The following is a 14,110-nucleotide window of genomic DNA, read 5'->3' on the forward strand; positions in this document are numbered from 1 at the left end:
TCCCCAACCCCCGCAGGCAAAGTTTGGACATGCCCAGAAAGCCAGACTGAAAATGTAAACAAAGATCAGAATGAAAACAAAAAATCCCTGGGATTGTCTCTTTAAGGCAAGGCGCCTTAAACACTAAATATGAGTTTTTTATACATTTTTTATTGCTCTATTATGGTTATATGTGCACAAAATGTGTGTGTATATGTACACACACACACACACACATATATATATATATATATATATAACCATCAGGGATGACATTCCCCCCTTTTTTAAATATTATTGTGTGTAAATACACACCTTTCTTTATATATTTTATGCATTTTTCTTATGGATATCGATATATGTTATTATGTTAGTGGAGTAATATCTCTTTAAATTGTGATGTCATACTAATTGTCCAAGCATCAGTTGTAGTGATGTGGTCTGATGAAGCAACATTAAGTTGTGAAAGCGCTTACCGTTTGTCTTCTGCAATAAAGTACAGTGACTGATTTCCAGTGTGTAACTTTGGTGCCTTAATTTACTTTTGCCTTCTAAATGTTGCTGGAAAGATTTCTCCATCATCTACTGTGTTGGCCAGCAGTATTTGCATTTTCGTGGTTGACTTGTGTGTTAAGTTTGCACAGTCTTTAAACAAAGGTGTTAGCCTTGAAAAGCACAATAGTCTTGCTGTTTATGCTGAAATAATCTGAAGGTAAGCTCAATTTGAATTCAGAGGACTTCACTATCTTTTAGGAATATAATACATTCGTGATGTTCTTCGTGTTTCACTGTTGCAGTCATCACATTTGGGTTATCTGCCTGCAAGGTAGCCCACAGCCGGCCTGAATACCAGAGTCTTTGGATTTCTGCGTCAGATGCTGTTGCTTCTTCCATGACATCTGGTCGTCAGGGGTATAAAACATGCAGCCAACGCCATTACATCAGTCTTTCTTGCCGTGTAGTGCCCAAAGCAGAAGCAGTTTGTAAGTGCCGGTCGGACGTCTCCTGAAATTTTCATTTTCGAGTATTAGACCTGAAGTCTTCAAAAAGATAATTACCCCGTTGGCGACCCTTTTTTCTTGTCCTAACTGATGTCAGAAAAAAATTAACAATTGTCTTGAGTGTGGAAAGCAAATAACTCTGAGATTTTCATTTGTACTGTGTCACCTGTCTAGGCCCAGACCACGACATCCCTCGCTGTCGGTTTTGTGCCTTGTTTAGTGTCCAAACTATTCGTCGTCAGGCTATTTTTGTAGGTAAATACTTTTGTTCTCAATCTCCGTACTCTGAAATGGTTTCGTTAAGCCATTCGACTACCGATCTTCCAAAAAAAATGTAAGGATAAAGACAGACCGCATAGGTCCAAAACTGCCGACGACGCTTCTGTTAAGTTAGTCGCCAGTCCACTGGTGCTCAGTGAGGTGCTTTCGCAGCCCCTGATACCCACTACTACAGATTTGCAGGCCTCTACTGAGACCCATTCGGAGTCCGGTATGCCGCGAGATGCTTCTTCGACTATGGAACCTGTGGATGTTCATCGTGCATACAGCTGCAGTCATAACAGATGGGGTTATCCTGCCATCAGGCGGGTCCTCGGTCGGCCGAATTCCAAAGTCTAGGTCCGGCGTCGGTTGTTGTCGCTACTTCCCTGACGTCAGTGCGGCAGGGGTATAAAAGAGGCAGCCAACGCCATTTTCTTCAGTCTTTCTTGCCGCGCGGTGCCCGAAGCAGAAGCAGTTCGGAAGTGCCGGTCGGCCAGCTCCTGAGATTTACGAAAGTATTTCAGCCGAAATCTTGAAAGCTAAGTACCCCGTTGGGGAAACTTTTGTTGCCTCAGATCGATGTCAGACAAAGTTAATAATTGCATTTCATGTGGGAAGCAAATACCGCATAAGGATTTCCACTCTTTCTGTATACCTTGCTTAGGCCCAGACCACGACGTCTCTGTCTGCCTTTTGTGCTAGATTCAATAAGCGCACTATTAAGCGTTGGGCGGAGTTCGCTATTCACTTTTTTGGCAAAAAATTTAATTATATTATGTCGTCGGATACTCCGACTCCAGTTTTGAGCAAAAAACGCAAAAATAAGGACCGACATACGAGGTCCGTGCCACCTACTGAAACCACGCTAAGGCCAACTACCGGTTTTCTGGTACTCAGCGAGACACCTAAGCAGCCCCTGAGTACCGATGACAATGCATTACCGGTGTCTTCAGTTCCATAGGTCGCAGGCTTCTCGGTCCCCATTCCTACTACAGACTCCGACGCCACTCCTGGCGGGGAAACTCAGAATTTAGACAGGCCTGCCGTTTCTCAAGGAGTCTTCAGGCCTTCCTCCTTCTCTATTAAAGCCTTCACTAAATCTAAAGCAGTCATGAAAACCAAAAAAACAGGTTCCTCAGACCCCCTGTCAAGGCACCATGCCTAAAAAACAGATGCTTAAAATGGCTGAGGATTTGATTACTCTTATCAGGGGTTCTCGACCCCCCTCTGACAAAAGGCCCAGAGTAGAGGAAGACTACCCTTCCTCAGATCAAGCTTCTATTACCTCAGAACCATCTGAGGACCAGGATTATGCCTATTCTCCATTCGAAGACTCTGATGCAGAGGAGTCTATTCCTGGTCTCTCCTCTCCTGAGGACTTCTCTTTTGGGGAAACCCTGCATACACTGAGGGAACACTTTCACTGGGAAGGCCAAGATTACTCAGATTCCAAGAAAAGGCTCAGGGAATTTCTTCTGCTCCCCCAACATAGGCCTCTGGCTATCCCTCCTGTTTTAGATACATTGGATGATGTGTACACAGAAGCCAGCCTTAATCCAGATTCTTTGCCTCCAGCTCCGGTTAAACCAGACTGGTATTACCGGGTTCCTGATTCTCACCAGTTCCTATATAAAAGCCATACTGCTGACCCAGAAACTATTTCACAGGGTCCCAAGGGAATTAAGGCCTCTACTGCTAAAAACCCATTACCTTCAGAGAGGGATTCCAGAGCTTTAGAAAGGTGGGGGAAAAAGGTGTACACCTCGGCCACTTTAACCATGAGGGCATTACACGGTCAGTTCCATATGTTAAAGTATCAACAGTTTTTGATATCTCAGCTGAAAAGCAAGATGACACAACCAGACCAACCAGATTTAAAAGAGTTGCAGGATTTGTTACATGGTGCAGAGCAAGTGGGTAAACATACCTTGCAGTGTGGTTTTGATGCTTTAGAGGCCTCGTGTAGAGCTGCTGTTACAGGTTCTGTTATACGTAGGCATGCTTGGCTCAAAGAGCAAACCTTACCAGATCATGTCAAAGCTAAATTATTAGATGCACCTCTTCAAAAAGATGTATTGTTTGATGTTAAAGCTGAGGAGGTGCTAAAGAAAATGGAGGAAAAAGCGAAGTCAATGCAAACAGTGAAAGATTTCCTGCAGGTACAGCCTCCACGTTTCAGCAGAAATTGGCCTTCAAAAAATTGGTCCTTTCTAACCACGAACAGACCTCAAAGGGGCAGATACAGGCGCCCAAGGGGTAGAGGGCAACCTCAAGGATCTTTCAGAGCCAGACAGTGGCCAGCACCTACTCTAAGAGGTGGAGAAGATAGATCAGTCTTTTAGAAAACAGACAGAATGACTTCCCCCTACACCTGCCAAGCAAAGCTTTAATGGCAGCACCTTTGGGCGGAAAACTGGCATTATTCTCAAAAAATTGGCATATTGTTACAAAAGACAAATGGATTCCGGACATTATAGACACAGGCTACAGGTTCCACTTTCACACCCTTCCAAAAATGAGAGGCATGCCAAACCTGCCACAACATCAAAGGGCAGAGGCACAAAAACAAGTTTCAGCTCTCACGAACATGAAAGCAATTCAAGAGATACCTGCAAAAGAACAAGGTCAAGGGTTTTATTCCAGACTATTCCTGGTGCCAAGGAAAGACAAAGACTGGAGACCTATCTTAGACCTATCCATCCTAAACACATATCTACAGGTGCCAAAATTCAAGATGCTCACATTACAGTAGCTTCTTCCCATGCTGGGCAAGGAGTCTTGGCTGGTAACATTGGACCTCAAGGAGGCATACCTGCATGTCCCTATCAGACAAGATTGCAGAAGATACCTCAGATTTCTTGCAGGTTCAACCCATTACCAATTCTCTGCATTGCCCTTTGGCTTATCTACTGCGCCCAGAGTGTTTACGAAATGCCTGGCATCAGTAATCGCCTTCTGCAGACTACAAGGGATACAAATCTACCCATATCTGGACGACTGCCTGATCCAAGCAGACAGCAAGGACATACTACTGCAGCACCTGGCATTTGTAATAAAACTGTTGAACTTCCTGGGATACACAGTCAACAAAAAGAAATCAAAACTAATACCCTCTCAACAAATAATTTTCCTGGGTGCCAGCTTGGATACAACCACCCAGATGGCCTACCTCATGCCAGAAAAGCAAGGGCAACTGTCTCCATACTTCAAAAAAATGGCAACTTACACCAGGCTAACTGCAAGATAGATCCTGCAGGCTCTGGGATTCATGGCATCTTGCATCCCACTAATCCCATGTGCAAAGTTGCATATGAGGAAACTTCAATGGTACCTGAAAAACTTATGGTCTCAACACAGCCACAGCTTGGAAGCAATTATACCACTCATTCCATGCCTTCAAAAGGAATTTTTGTGGTGGACGCAAGCTTGCCAAAGAAACACAGGTCTTCCGTTCTGTGTACCTCAAGCTACTCAAATCATCACTACAGATGCCTCAGACTACGCCCGGGGAGCACACATGACAGATCAGTGCATTCAGGGAAAATGGACCCGAAAAGAGAAGCACCTTCACATCCACCAAAAGGAAATGCTAGCCGTACAAAAGGCTATCTTGACCTTCAAAGACCTACTACATCCAGGCCAGCTATTGATAAGGACAGACAACACCACAGTGATGTGGTACATAAGCAAACAGGGGGGAACTCATTCATACCCCCTGTGCAGGCAAGCCATGACCCTATGGAACACAGCACGGGAACTGCAAATTCAGCTACAGGCACAATTCCTGCCAGGGAAGGAAAACACACTGGCAGACAACCTAAGCAGAAATATGACCGATCCACACGAATGGAAGTTGCATCCTCAAGTTTTCACAAAGATAACTCAGGCATGGGGACAGCCAGACATAGATCTCTTTGCTACCCACAGAAATTGCCAGTTGAAAAAATTTTGTTCAAGGACCTACCATCCACAGGCCTGGAAAGTGGACACACTTTCCTTCAATTGGGCAACATTGACAGTCTATGCCTTCCCACCTCTTCCTCTTCTGCCCAAAGTTCTATTAAAAGCCAGAGCAGAGAGGCCGAAAATTATTCTCATTGCTCCAGACTGGCCAAGACAACACTGGTATCGGCTCCTGAAGAGCCTGACACATTCCCCACCATGGATCCTACCTCTAGTCCCTCTTCTGCTGTCCCAGCACAACTACAAAACTATTCACAGCAATCTCAAAACTCTAAATCTAGCTGCATGGAGAATTCTCCTCTCCAAGGAGGTGCAGGATGTCATCTTGGAGGCCAGAAGACCTTCTACTAGAAAGGCCTACTCCGCCAAATGGAAATGATTTTGTGCCTGGAATCAAGAAAAGGGACAGAATCCTTGGGTAATAAATATACCTCAAATTTTACAGTACCTAGCTGAGATGTTAAACAATGGACTTTCCTTCTCCTCCATCAAGATCCACGCTTCAGTCATTTCTGCATATTACAACACAGATCCTCCTTTATTCTCTCACCCTCTCTTAAGGCAGTTCCTCAGAGGGGCAAAGAATATAAAACCCCCAAGGAAACCACCAGTCCCTGCTTGGGACCTCAACTTCGTATTGGAAAAGCTGACCCTTTCTCCCTTCGAGCCAGCTTCTTCATCAGAGTTACAGTACTTGTCATGGAAAACAGCCTTTCTTCTGGCTATCACCTCAGCACGCAGGGTTTCGGAGCTGCAGACCCTCATGGCTGTGCAACCATTCATCATTTTCCATCAGGACAAAGTTTCCTTACGAACCAACCCTACCTTTATGCCAAAGGTAGTATCCAGTGTAGCTTTGAATCAGACTATCCACTTACCTACCTTTTATCCTAATCCACAAAACAAAGGGGAAAGACTACTACATTCCTTGGACAGTCGCAGACAACTTTGTTACTATTTGGACAGAACAAAGCCATTCAGGAAATCTGAGCAACTCTTTGTGTCCTATGCTGCAGGTGCTCAGGGAAAGGCTATTTCCAAACAGACAATTTCAAAATGGATAGCCCACTGCATACGCTTTTGTTACTCATTTCATGGAAAAACTGTGCCTGCATGCATCAGATCCCACTCCACCAGAGCCACAGCTACCTCTGCAGCCTTCCTCAGGGGGGTCCCTACCAAGGACATTTTGGAAGCAGCCACCTGGAGTTCAGTGCACACTTTCTCCACGCACTATCACCTCCCACTATACTCAAAATCTAGAGCGGGCTTTGCCACAGCAGTCCTGCAGGGCATCCTAGCCCCTCCTAGTTCCACTTAGTGCCGACCACCCTTACTTAGCTTTGGGATTCTACCCATCTGTTATGACTGCAGCTGTATGTACGATGAACATAGTACAGTTTTGTACCTACCATAAATGTAGATGTTCGAGTGCTCATACAGCTGCAGTCCAGGTTTCCCTCCCTCTTAGGACAGGCCTTATGACAAACACTTTTCATATAACCTTTTTGGGGTATTCTTTTATGGTGTATTTGCTTGCAACTACTGTTTTTGATTTATCAACATTGCATCTTTGCATAACATTATGTTTGCCTTCCTTCTGGGGGCACCTGACATCTGGGGCAAGAAAAACTGAAGAAAATGGCGTCGGCTGCCTCTTTTATACCCCTGCCGCACTGACGTCATGGAAGATGCGACGACAACCGACGCCGGACCTAGACTTTGGAATTCGGCCGACCGAGGACCCGCCTGACTGCAGGATAACCCCATCTGTTATGACTGCAGCTGTATGAGCACTCTAACATCTACATTTATGGTAGGTACAAAACTGTACTATGTCTCTTCCTTGGATGTGTCTGGAGCTGCTGTGCAGGCACTGGCTTCTGAGGGTGTATTCAGGCCTACCAACTTGCATATTAAACTGACGACTTAGTTTCAAGCTCAAAATACCGAATTCCTCAGGACTAAAGCTCATACTACGCCTAGAAAACCAACGACCAAACCGCATACTCAGGCCCATATGCCTCAAAAACAAATGATTAGAATGACTGAAGACCTTATTACCTTAGTTATGGGAAGCCAGCCTTCCCCCTCTAAGAGACTTGGAACTGATATTCCTTTGGACTCTTCTGATCAGGAATCTGATATCTCTCTTCCTTCTGACTACCAGGATTTACACTTATCTACTTATGAGGATTCTGATGCAGAGGATTCCATTCCCTCTGCTTCCCCTCCAGAAGATTTTTCTTTTGGTGAAACCTTGCATACCCTTGGGGAGCATTTCCGCTGGGAAAGCCAGGTCTAGTCCAAAAAGAGACTTGGGGAAACTTTTGCTCCTGCCTCAACACAGGCCTCTAGCTGTCCCTCCTGTTCTGGAGATTGTAGATTGTTTTCTTGGAATCCAGGCTTACCCCAGACACTTTGCCTCCATCTCCCAGGAAACCTGACATGCACTACAGAGTATCTGACTCTCACAAATTCCTCTTCAAAAATCCCACTGCGGATCCAGAGGCCATTTCCCTAAGGACCAAAAGGCATTAAGGCTACTACTGTCAAAAATCCTACCCCCTCTGATAGGGACTCGAACTTTAGACATATGGAGTAAGATGATGTACACTTCTGCTACTTTGGCCATTAGGGCTTTAAATTGCCAGTTGCATATGTTAAAATATCAGCAGCACATTATGGGACTATTAAAACATTAAATGATGTTGATTCCTGACTGTGCTGAACACAGAGTTGCAAGAGTTAATGCATTTTGCTGAACAAGTTGGTTAATTTACTTTGCAATGTGGTTTTGATGCTTTGGAAGCATCTTGCAGGGCTGCTGTCACTGGATCTGTACTTAGAAGGCATGCTTGGCTTAAGGAACAAAACTTGCCAGGTCATGTTAAAGCTAAATTACTGGATGCACCCTTAAACCATGACTGCCTTTTTGTCATCAAAGCACAAGTCGTCCTCAAAAGGATGGAGGAAAAAGCTAAATCTATGCAAACTGTTAAATATTTCTTACAAGTACAGCCTCCTAGATTCAGTACACATTGGCCTTCAAAGAACTGGTCTATTCCAGTCCCTTCCAGTCCTTCTCGGTCCAAACCCAGAAGCAGCAGACCACTAAGGCTTCAGTCTCAGGCTATGCACAGATCTAAGCAGTGGGAGGCTCCCATTACCAAAGCAGGGAGTAGTAAGCCACCCCCCTCTTTGGAAAAATGGCACAGTGACTTATCTTTAACTCTTTCAAGCCCTGCTCAACTACTGTCTCCCTTAGGAGGACAGCTCGCTCTGCATGCAAAAAACTGGGAACTAATTACCCAAGGCAAATGGGTGTTAAACATAGTTTCCCTGGGATACAGATTCCACTTCCACTCATTACCAACCCCAAGTGGATGACCAGACCTCCCCACAAATCAGTGGGCAGAGGCCCAAAAACTAGTGCTCTTTCTCTCCCCTCAGTATCAAGGCTATTCAGCCTGTCCCAGCAGAACAAAAGGGACAGGGTTTTTATTCAAGACTGTTCTGGTTCCCAGAAAAGAAAACTCTTGGTGGCTTATCCTGGACCTGTCTATTCTCAACATCTTTCTGGTGGTTCGAAAATTCAAAATGCTAACTTCAACAGCTTCTTCCTGTGTTAGCCAAGGATGCCTGGCTGGCAACCCTAGACTTAAAGAAAGCTTACCTGCACATCCCAATAAGGAAATCCTGCAGACAATACCTACATTTCTGGAAGGGCTCAGTTCTCTGCTCTTCCCTTTGGCTTATCTACTGTGGACAGGGTATTCAAAGTGCCTAGCACCAGCCATTGCCTTTTGCAGGCAGAGAAATATTCAGATTTATCCATACTGGGACGATTGCCTGATTCAGGCAGAAAGTCAGGACCCTGCCAACAGATTGTATTCCTGGGAGCAAGCTTGCACACAACTTCCCAGATGGCATTCCTCACTCTGGAGAAACACGTTTATTTGACATCCTACTTCAACTTACTGGCCACAAAAACACAGCTCTCTGCAAGGAAGATCCTGCAAGCCCTGGGGTTCATGGCCTCTTGCATTCTGTTAATTCCATATGCAAGACTGCATATGAGGAAACTTCAGTGGCATCTGAAAAGTCTATGGTGTCAACATCCTCAGGACCTAGAAACAGTAATTCCTATCATTCCTTGTCTAATGACAAAGTTCCTTTGGTGGGCAGAGGCCTGCCACCACAACAAGGGACTTCCTTTCACTCTTCCCCCCTGCTGCCCAAACCCTAACAGCAGACTCGTCAGACTATGCATGGGGGGCTCACAGGGTAGTGCATTCAGGGCAAATGGACCCCAATTCAGATGCACCTACATATCGATCAAAAAAAAATGTTAGCTGTACAGAATTCTCTGACAGCCTTCATAGGTTCATAGTTTGGTACTGAGCTATCTGCCCGAAGGCATATATTAGCCCAGCCACGTTGTGCAGTATTCACCGCCCCTTTAGTAGTTCCCTAGACCCTTGTACTAGCAGCTAGTACCCTTGGCCCCTATCTAGTAGTGCTGTTGGTGTGATCCCCGGTGTGAACTTTCTGTTACCCATCCACTCATCAAGGTACCTCTTGAAGAGTGACAGTGAGGGGCTCTGTCTTATGTAGATCAGGACCCTGTTCCATAGTAAGGGAAGTCTCTGCAAAGGGAATCTATCCCTCCAACATGTTCTATTCATTGTTGTGTTGAGGTTTATATCCCTAGAGCGTGTAGCTCGAGTAGATTTGGTTTTGCTAAGATGAAGCTTGTTCACCAATTCTGGGTTGGACATGGCTCTGTACATTAGACAGAGATCGCCTCTGAGAAAGCGGTATGCAACAGAGAACAGTCTTAGCTTTTTCAATCGTACTGCATAGGGCAACTGTTTGAGGCCAGTAATTCTCTTGGTTAGGTACCTCTGTGGTCTCTCCAGCTGCTGGAGATGTCTAGCCAGGTACATTCCAATTGGTGCATTGTACTCAATAATGGGTCTGAGGGAGGAGTAGAGGGGCACCATTACATCCTATTATTATAAAGACCTTATTCTTCCAGGACAACTATTGGTAAAGACAGACAGCACCACAGTTATGTGGTACATAAACAAGCAGGGGGGGAACGCATTCCTATCCACTCTGCAGACTATCCATGGCTCTGTGGAACACAGCCTTGACCTACCACTTGAACCTGCAAGCTCATTTCCTGCCAGGCAAACTAAATTCACTGGCAGACTACTTAAGCAGAAATCTCATAGACCTACATGAATGGAAAACTGGAACCCAAAATATTCAACTCTTGAGGAACGAATGGGGGACACAGAGGTCGACCTGTTTGCCTCCCCTCAGAACTACCAATTGAACAAATTCTGCACCAGAACTCCCTACAGTCAAGCTTGGAAAGTGGATGCCCTGCCCTTTTCCTGGGAAAGCCTCTCAGTTTATGCCTTTCCCCCTCTGCCTCTCCTCTTGAAGGTTCTGCTAAAGATCCAACAGGACAAACCGAGGATAATACTGATTGCCCTAGACTGGCCATACCAGCACTGGTATCCCCTTTTGCGCAGTCTGACAGGGTTGCAACCATGGCACCTGCCTCTGAACCCCTCCCTGCTGTCCCAGCAGGCGGGCCGGATTCTGCACCCTCAGCTTCAAATGTGAACCTTGCAGCCTGGCTAATTCCCTGAGCTCACCCCTAGCAGCCCTCCGCAAGCAGGTGCTGGATGTCATTCTTGAGACAAGGAGGCCTAGTACTAGAAAATCCTATTCAGAAAAGTGGAAAAGATACTTTTCCTGGAGCCAGGCTGAGGGGAGGGGCACAGTGGTGTCCAGCTTACCTCCATATTGTAGTTTATTTAACAGAAATAATGCACAAGGGCCTATCTTTCTCTTCAGTTAAAATTCATGCCTCTGTCGTTTCAGCTCATTATAATACTGAGCCACCCCACTTTTCTCATCCCCTGCTAAAGCAATTCCTTAAAGGGGCCAAAAATGTAAGGCCCCCCAGGAGAGCTCCCACTCCAGCCAGGGACCTTTAACTTTGTAGTGGAAAAACTCATTCTTCCACCCTTTGAACCAGCTGCTACAGCAGAACTGAAATTCCATTCCTGGAAAACAGCCTTACTTCTAGCCATCTCTTCAGCAAGAAGAGTGTCTGAACTGCAGGCCCTCATGGCAGTGGAACCCTTCATTATCTTCCATGCGGACAGGGTTTCCCTCAGGACAAATCCATCCTTTATACCCAAGGTGTGGTGTCTAGTGTGGCTCTAAACCAGTCCATTCATTTGCCTACCTTTTTCCCTAATCCTCAAAATAAGGGGAAAGGATAATGCATTCTCTGGATGTGCACAGACAGCCTAGATTCTACTTGGACAGAACTAAGCCTCTCAAAGTCTGACCAGCTGGTAGTTAGTTTTGCTGCAGGGGCAGAGGGGAAGGCCATTTCAAAGCAATCCATTTCCAAATGGATAGCCCATTGCATCCATTTCTGCTACAAGCACCATGGAAAACCTACCCCACAGGGGATAAGATCACATTCCACCAGGGCTGCATCTACCACTACAGCATTTCTCAGAGGACTCCCAACCAGGGACATCCTGGAAGCTGCTACCTGGAGCTCTGTACATACTTTCACCAGGCATTACTACCTTGCCTTTTCTAAATCCAGAGCTGGATTTGCCACATCAGTCTTACAGGGCCTGATTGCTAGCCCCAATGCTCTTTACCTGGCTCCACCCTTCCTTAACTTTGGGAATCAACCCAAATGCGATGACTGCAACAGTGAAACATGAAGAATATAGTACAGTTGTGTACACTTACTATAAATGTAGATGTTCGATTGTATTCACTGTTGCAGTCCTGGTTAATCTCCCTCCAACCCCCAGACTTCTCTTGGCTCTACCTTTCCTTTTTGTTTGGTATATATTATATAATGTGTATTTACTTTTTGCTGGGGGTGTTCCATACCATATAATTGCTTCCCATTGTGGGGGCACGTGACATCTGGGGCAAGAAAAACTGATGTAATGGCGTCTGCTGCATGTTTTATACCCCTGACGACCTGACGTCATGGAAGAAGCGACAGCAACCAATGCAGAAATCTGAAGACTCTGGTATTCAGGCCGGCTGAGGGCTACCTGCAGGCAGATAACCCAAATATGATGACTGCAACAGTGAATACACTCTAACATCTACATTTATGGTAAGTGTACATAACTGTACTTTGTGTTCCCTAGTAGAGACTGTGATTGGTAGATCACTTGTATTTAAGGGTAAGTTACAGGCCCTTTGCAGTACTCATAATGTTTACTTAACTGCAGTACTGTCTTGTTATAGAGGAATTTGCTGTTAAGTGGTAGTTTGAAAGAATATAGTGCAGAGCAAGTGAAATGTTCATACAGTTTAGAACTACTTTTTCTTTGTCATTTAGAGAGATGGTGACCTGTTTCAATGAAATTGCAAACGATTCTGATTGCAGAGTTGTGGTGATGTCTGGAGCTGGCAAAGCATTCAGTGCTGGTAAGTTTTTGTAGCATATCTGCACCGTGCTATCTTAAATAAAGTTGTTTTGTCTGTGATGTTCTTCGCGTTTCACTGTTGCAGTCATCCCATTTGGGTTATCTGCTTGCAGTAGCCCTCAGTCAGATGGATTTTCAAAGTCTAGGGTCCTGCGTCGGTTGCTGTCTCATCTTCCATGACGTCAGGTAGTCAGGGGTATAAAGCATGCAGCCGACGCCTTTACATCAGTCTTTCTTGCCATATGGTGCCCGAACAGAAGCAGTTCGCAAGTGCCGGTCCGGCCGACTCCTGAAATTTTCGTTTTCGAGTTTCAGAACCGAAGTCTTCAACTAAAGCTAAGTACCCCGTTGGTGAAACATTTTCTTGCTCTAAACCGATGTCAGCAAAAGTCAATAATTGTATTTCTTGTGGAAAGCAAATACCTCATAAAGGTTTTCATTCATACTGTATTCCTTGCCTAGGCCCTGACCACGACTTCGCTGTCGGTTTTGTGCCTTATTTAAGCAACAAACTATTCGTCATTGGTATATTTACGCTTCTAAATAGCAAGCAAGCTCAGATGCTCATAAGCCAGTACTTATTATACAGCACAAACTTCTTCTTCTTGTAACATTTGTTAATGTCTGGTATGCACTTCACAGATAAAGATTCTAGTTGTCTACTGATGTACTATGTTCTTCATCTGTAAATATGTTGCAAGTAATTGCTATGTAAATTGTTAATCACTATATAATCCAATGTAAATACTGTCTGTTTATTTTAACTGTGGAGCTCTTCTCCCCGGGCCTCCGCTGAAAATGGACCTACGTCCAGTCGGACACTCCCGGTCAACAAATTTAAATAAATGTTTTGGTACTCTGTTCAATTATCCAGATATGGCTTCAGTAAGCCACCCAACTACTGACCTTCTGAAAATAAATGCAAAGATAAAGACCGAGACAGACCGCAGAAGTCCAAAGCTGCCGACGAAGCTTCTCCTAAGTTAGTCGCCAGTTCGCCGGTACTCAGTGAGGCACTTTTGCAGCCCCTGATACCCGCTACTTCAGATTTGCAGGCCTCTACTGAGACCCATTCGGAGTCCACTATGCCGTGAGATGCTTCAACTGTGGAACCTGTGGATGTCTCTACCTTGGATGGGTCTGGAACCGCTGTGCAGGCACCGGCTTCTGAGGGTGTATTCAGGCCTACTGACTTGCATATTAAACCGACGCCATCTTCTTCTTCAAGGCCTAAAACTCTATCCATGCCTAGAAAACCGACGCCCAAACCACATGGTCAGGCCTCTGTGCCTAAAAAGCAAATGATAAGAATGGCTGAGGACCTTATTACTTTAATCAGGGGAAGCCAACCTTCCCCCTCTAAGAGACCTAGGACTGAATTTTCTTATGATTCTTCTGGGTTTTAAAGGA

The 14,110-nt window shown here is 45.1% G+C and overlaps 1 protein-coding gene across 4 annotated transcripts in view; it reads left to right on the top strand.

The window, feature by feature from the left end:
- ECH1 (enoyl-CoA hydratase 1) overlaps positions 1-14,110 on the top strand; it is a 1,020,088-nt gene that overhangs the window by 426,150 nt on the left and 579,828 nt on the right. For all 4 annotated transcript variants that reach the window (XM_044057167.1, XM_044057090.1, XM_044057235.1 and 1 more), the window contains exon 3: positions 12,613-12,701. In XM_044057167.1, the coding sequence (XP_043913102.1) occupies positions 12,613-12,701 (89 nt within the window). The remainder of the gene's footprint in view (positions 1-12,612; positions 12,702-14,110) is intronic.

The sequence above is a fragment of the Protopterus annectens genome, chromosome 1.part0 (genome assembly GCF_019279795.1).
Source record: "Protopterus annectens isolate FY-2018-M chromosome 1.part0, PAN1.0, whole genome shotgun sequence".
NCBI lineage: Eukaryota > Metazoa > Chordata > Ceratodontiformes > Protopteridae > Protopterus > Protopterus annectens.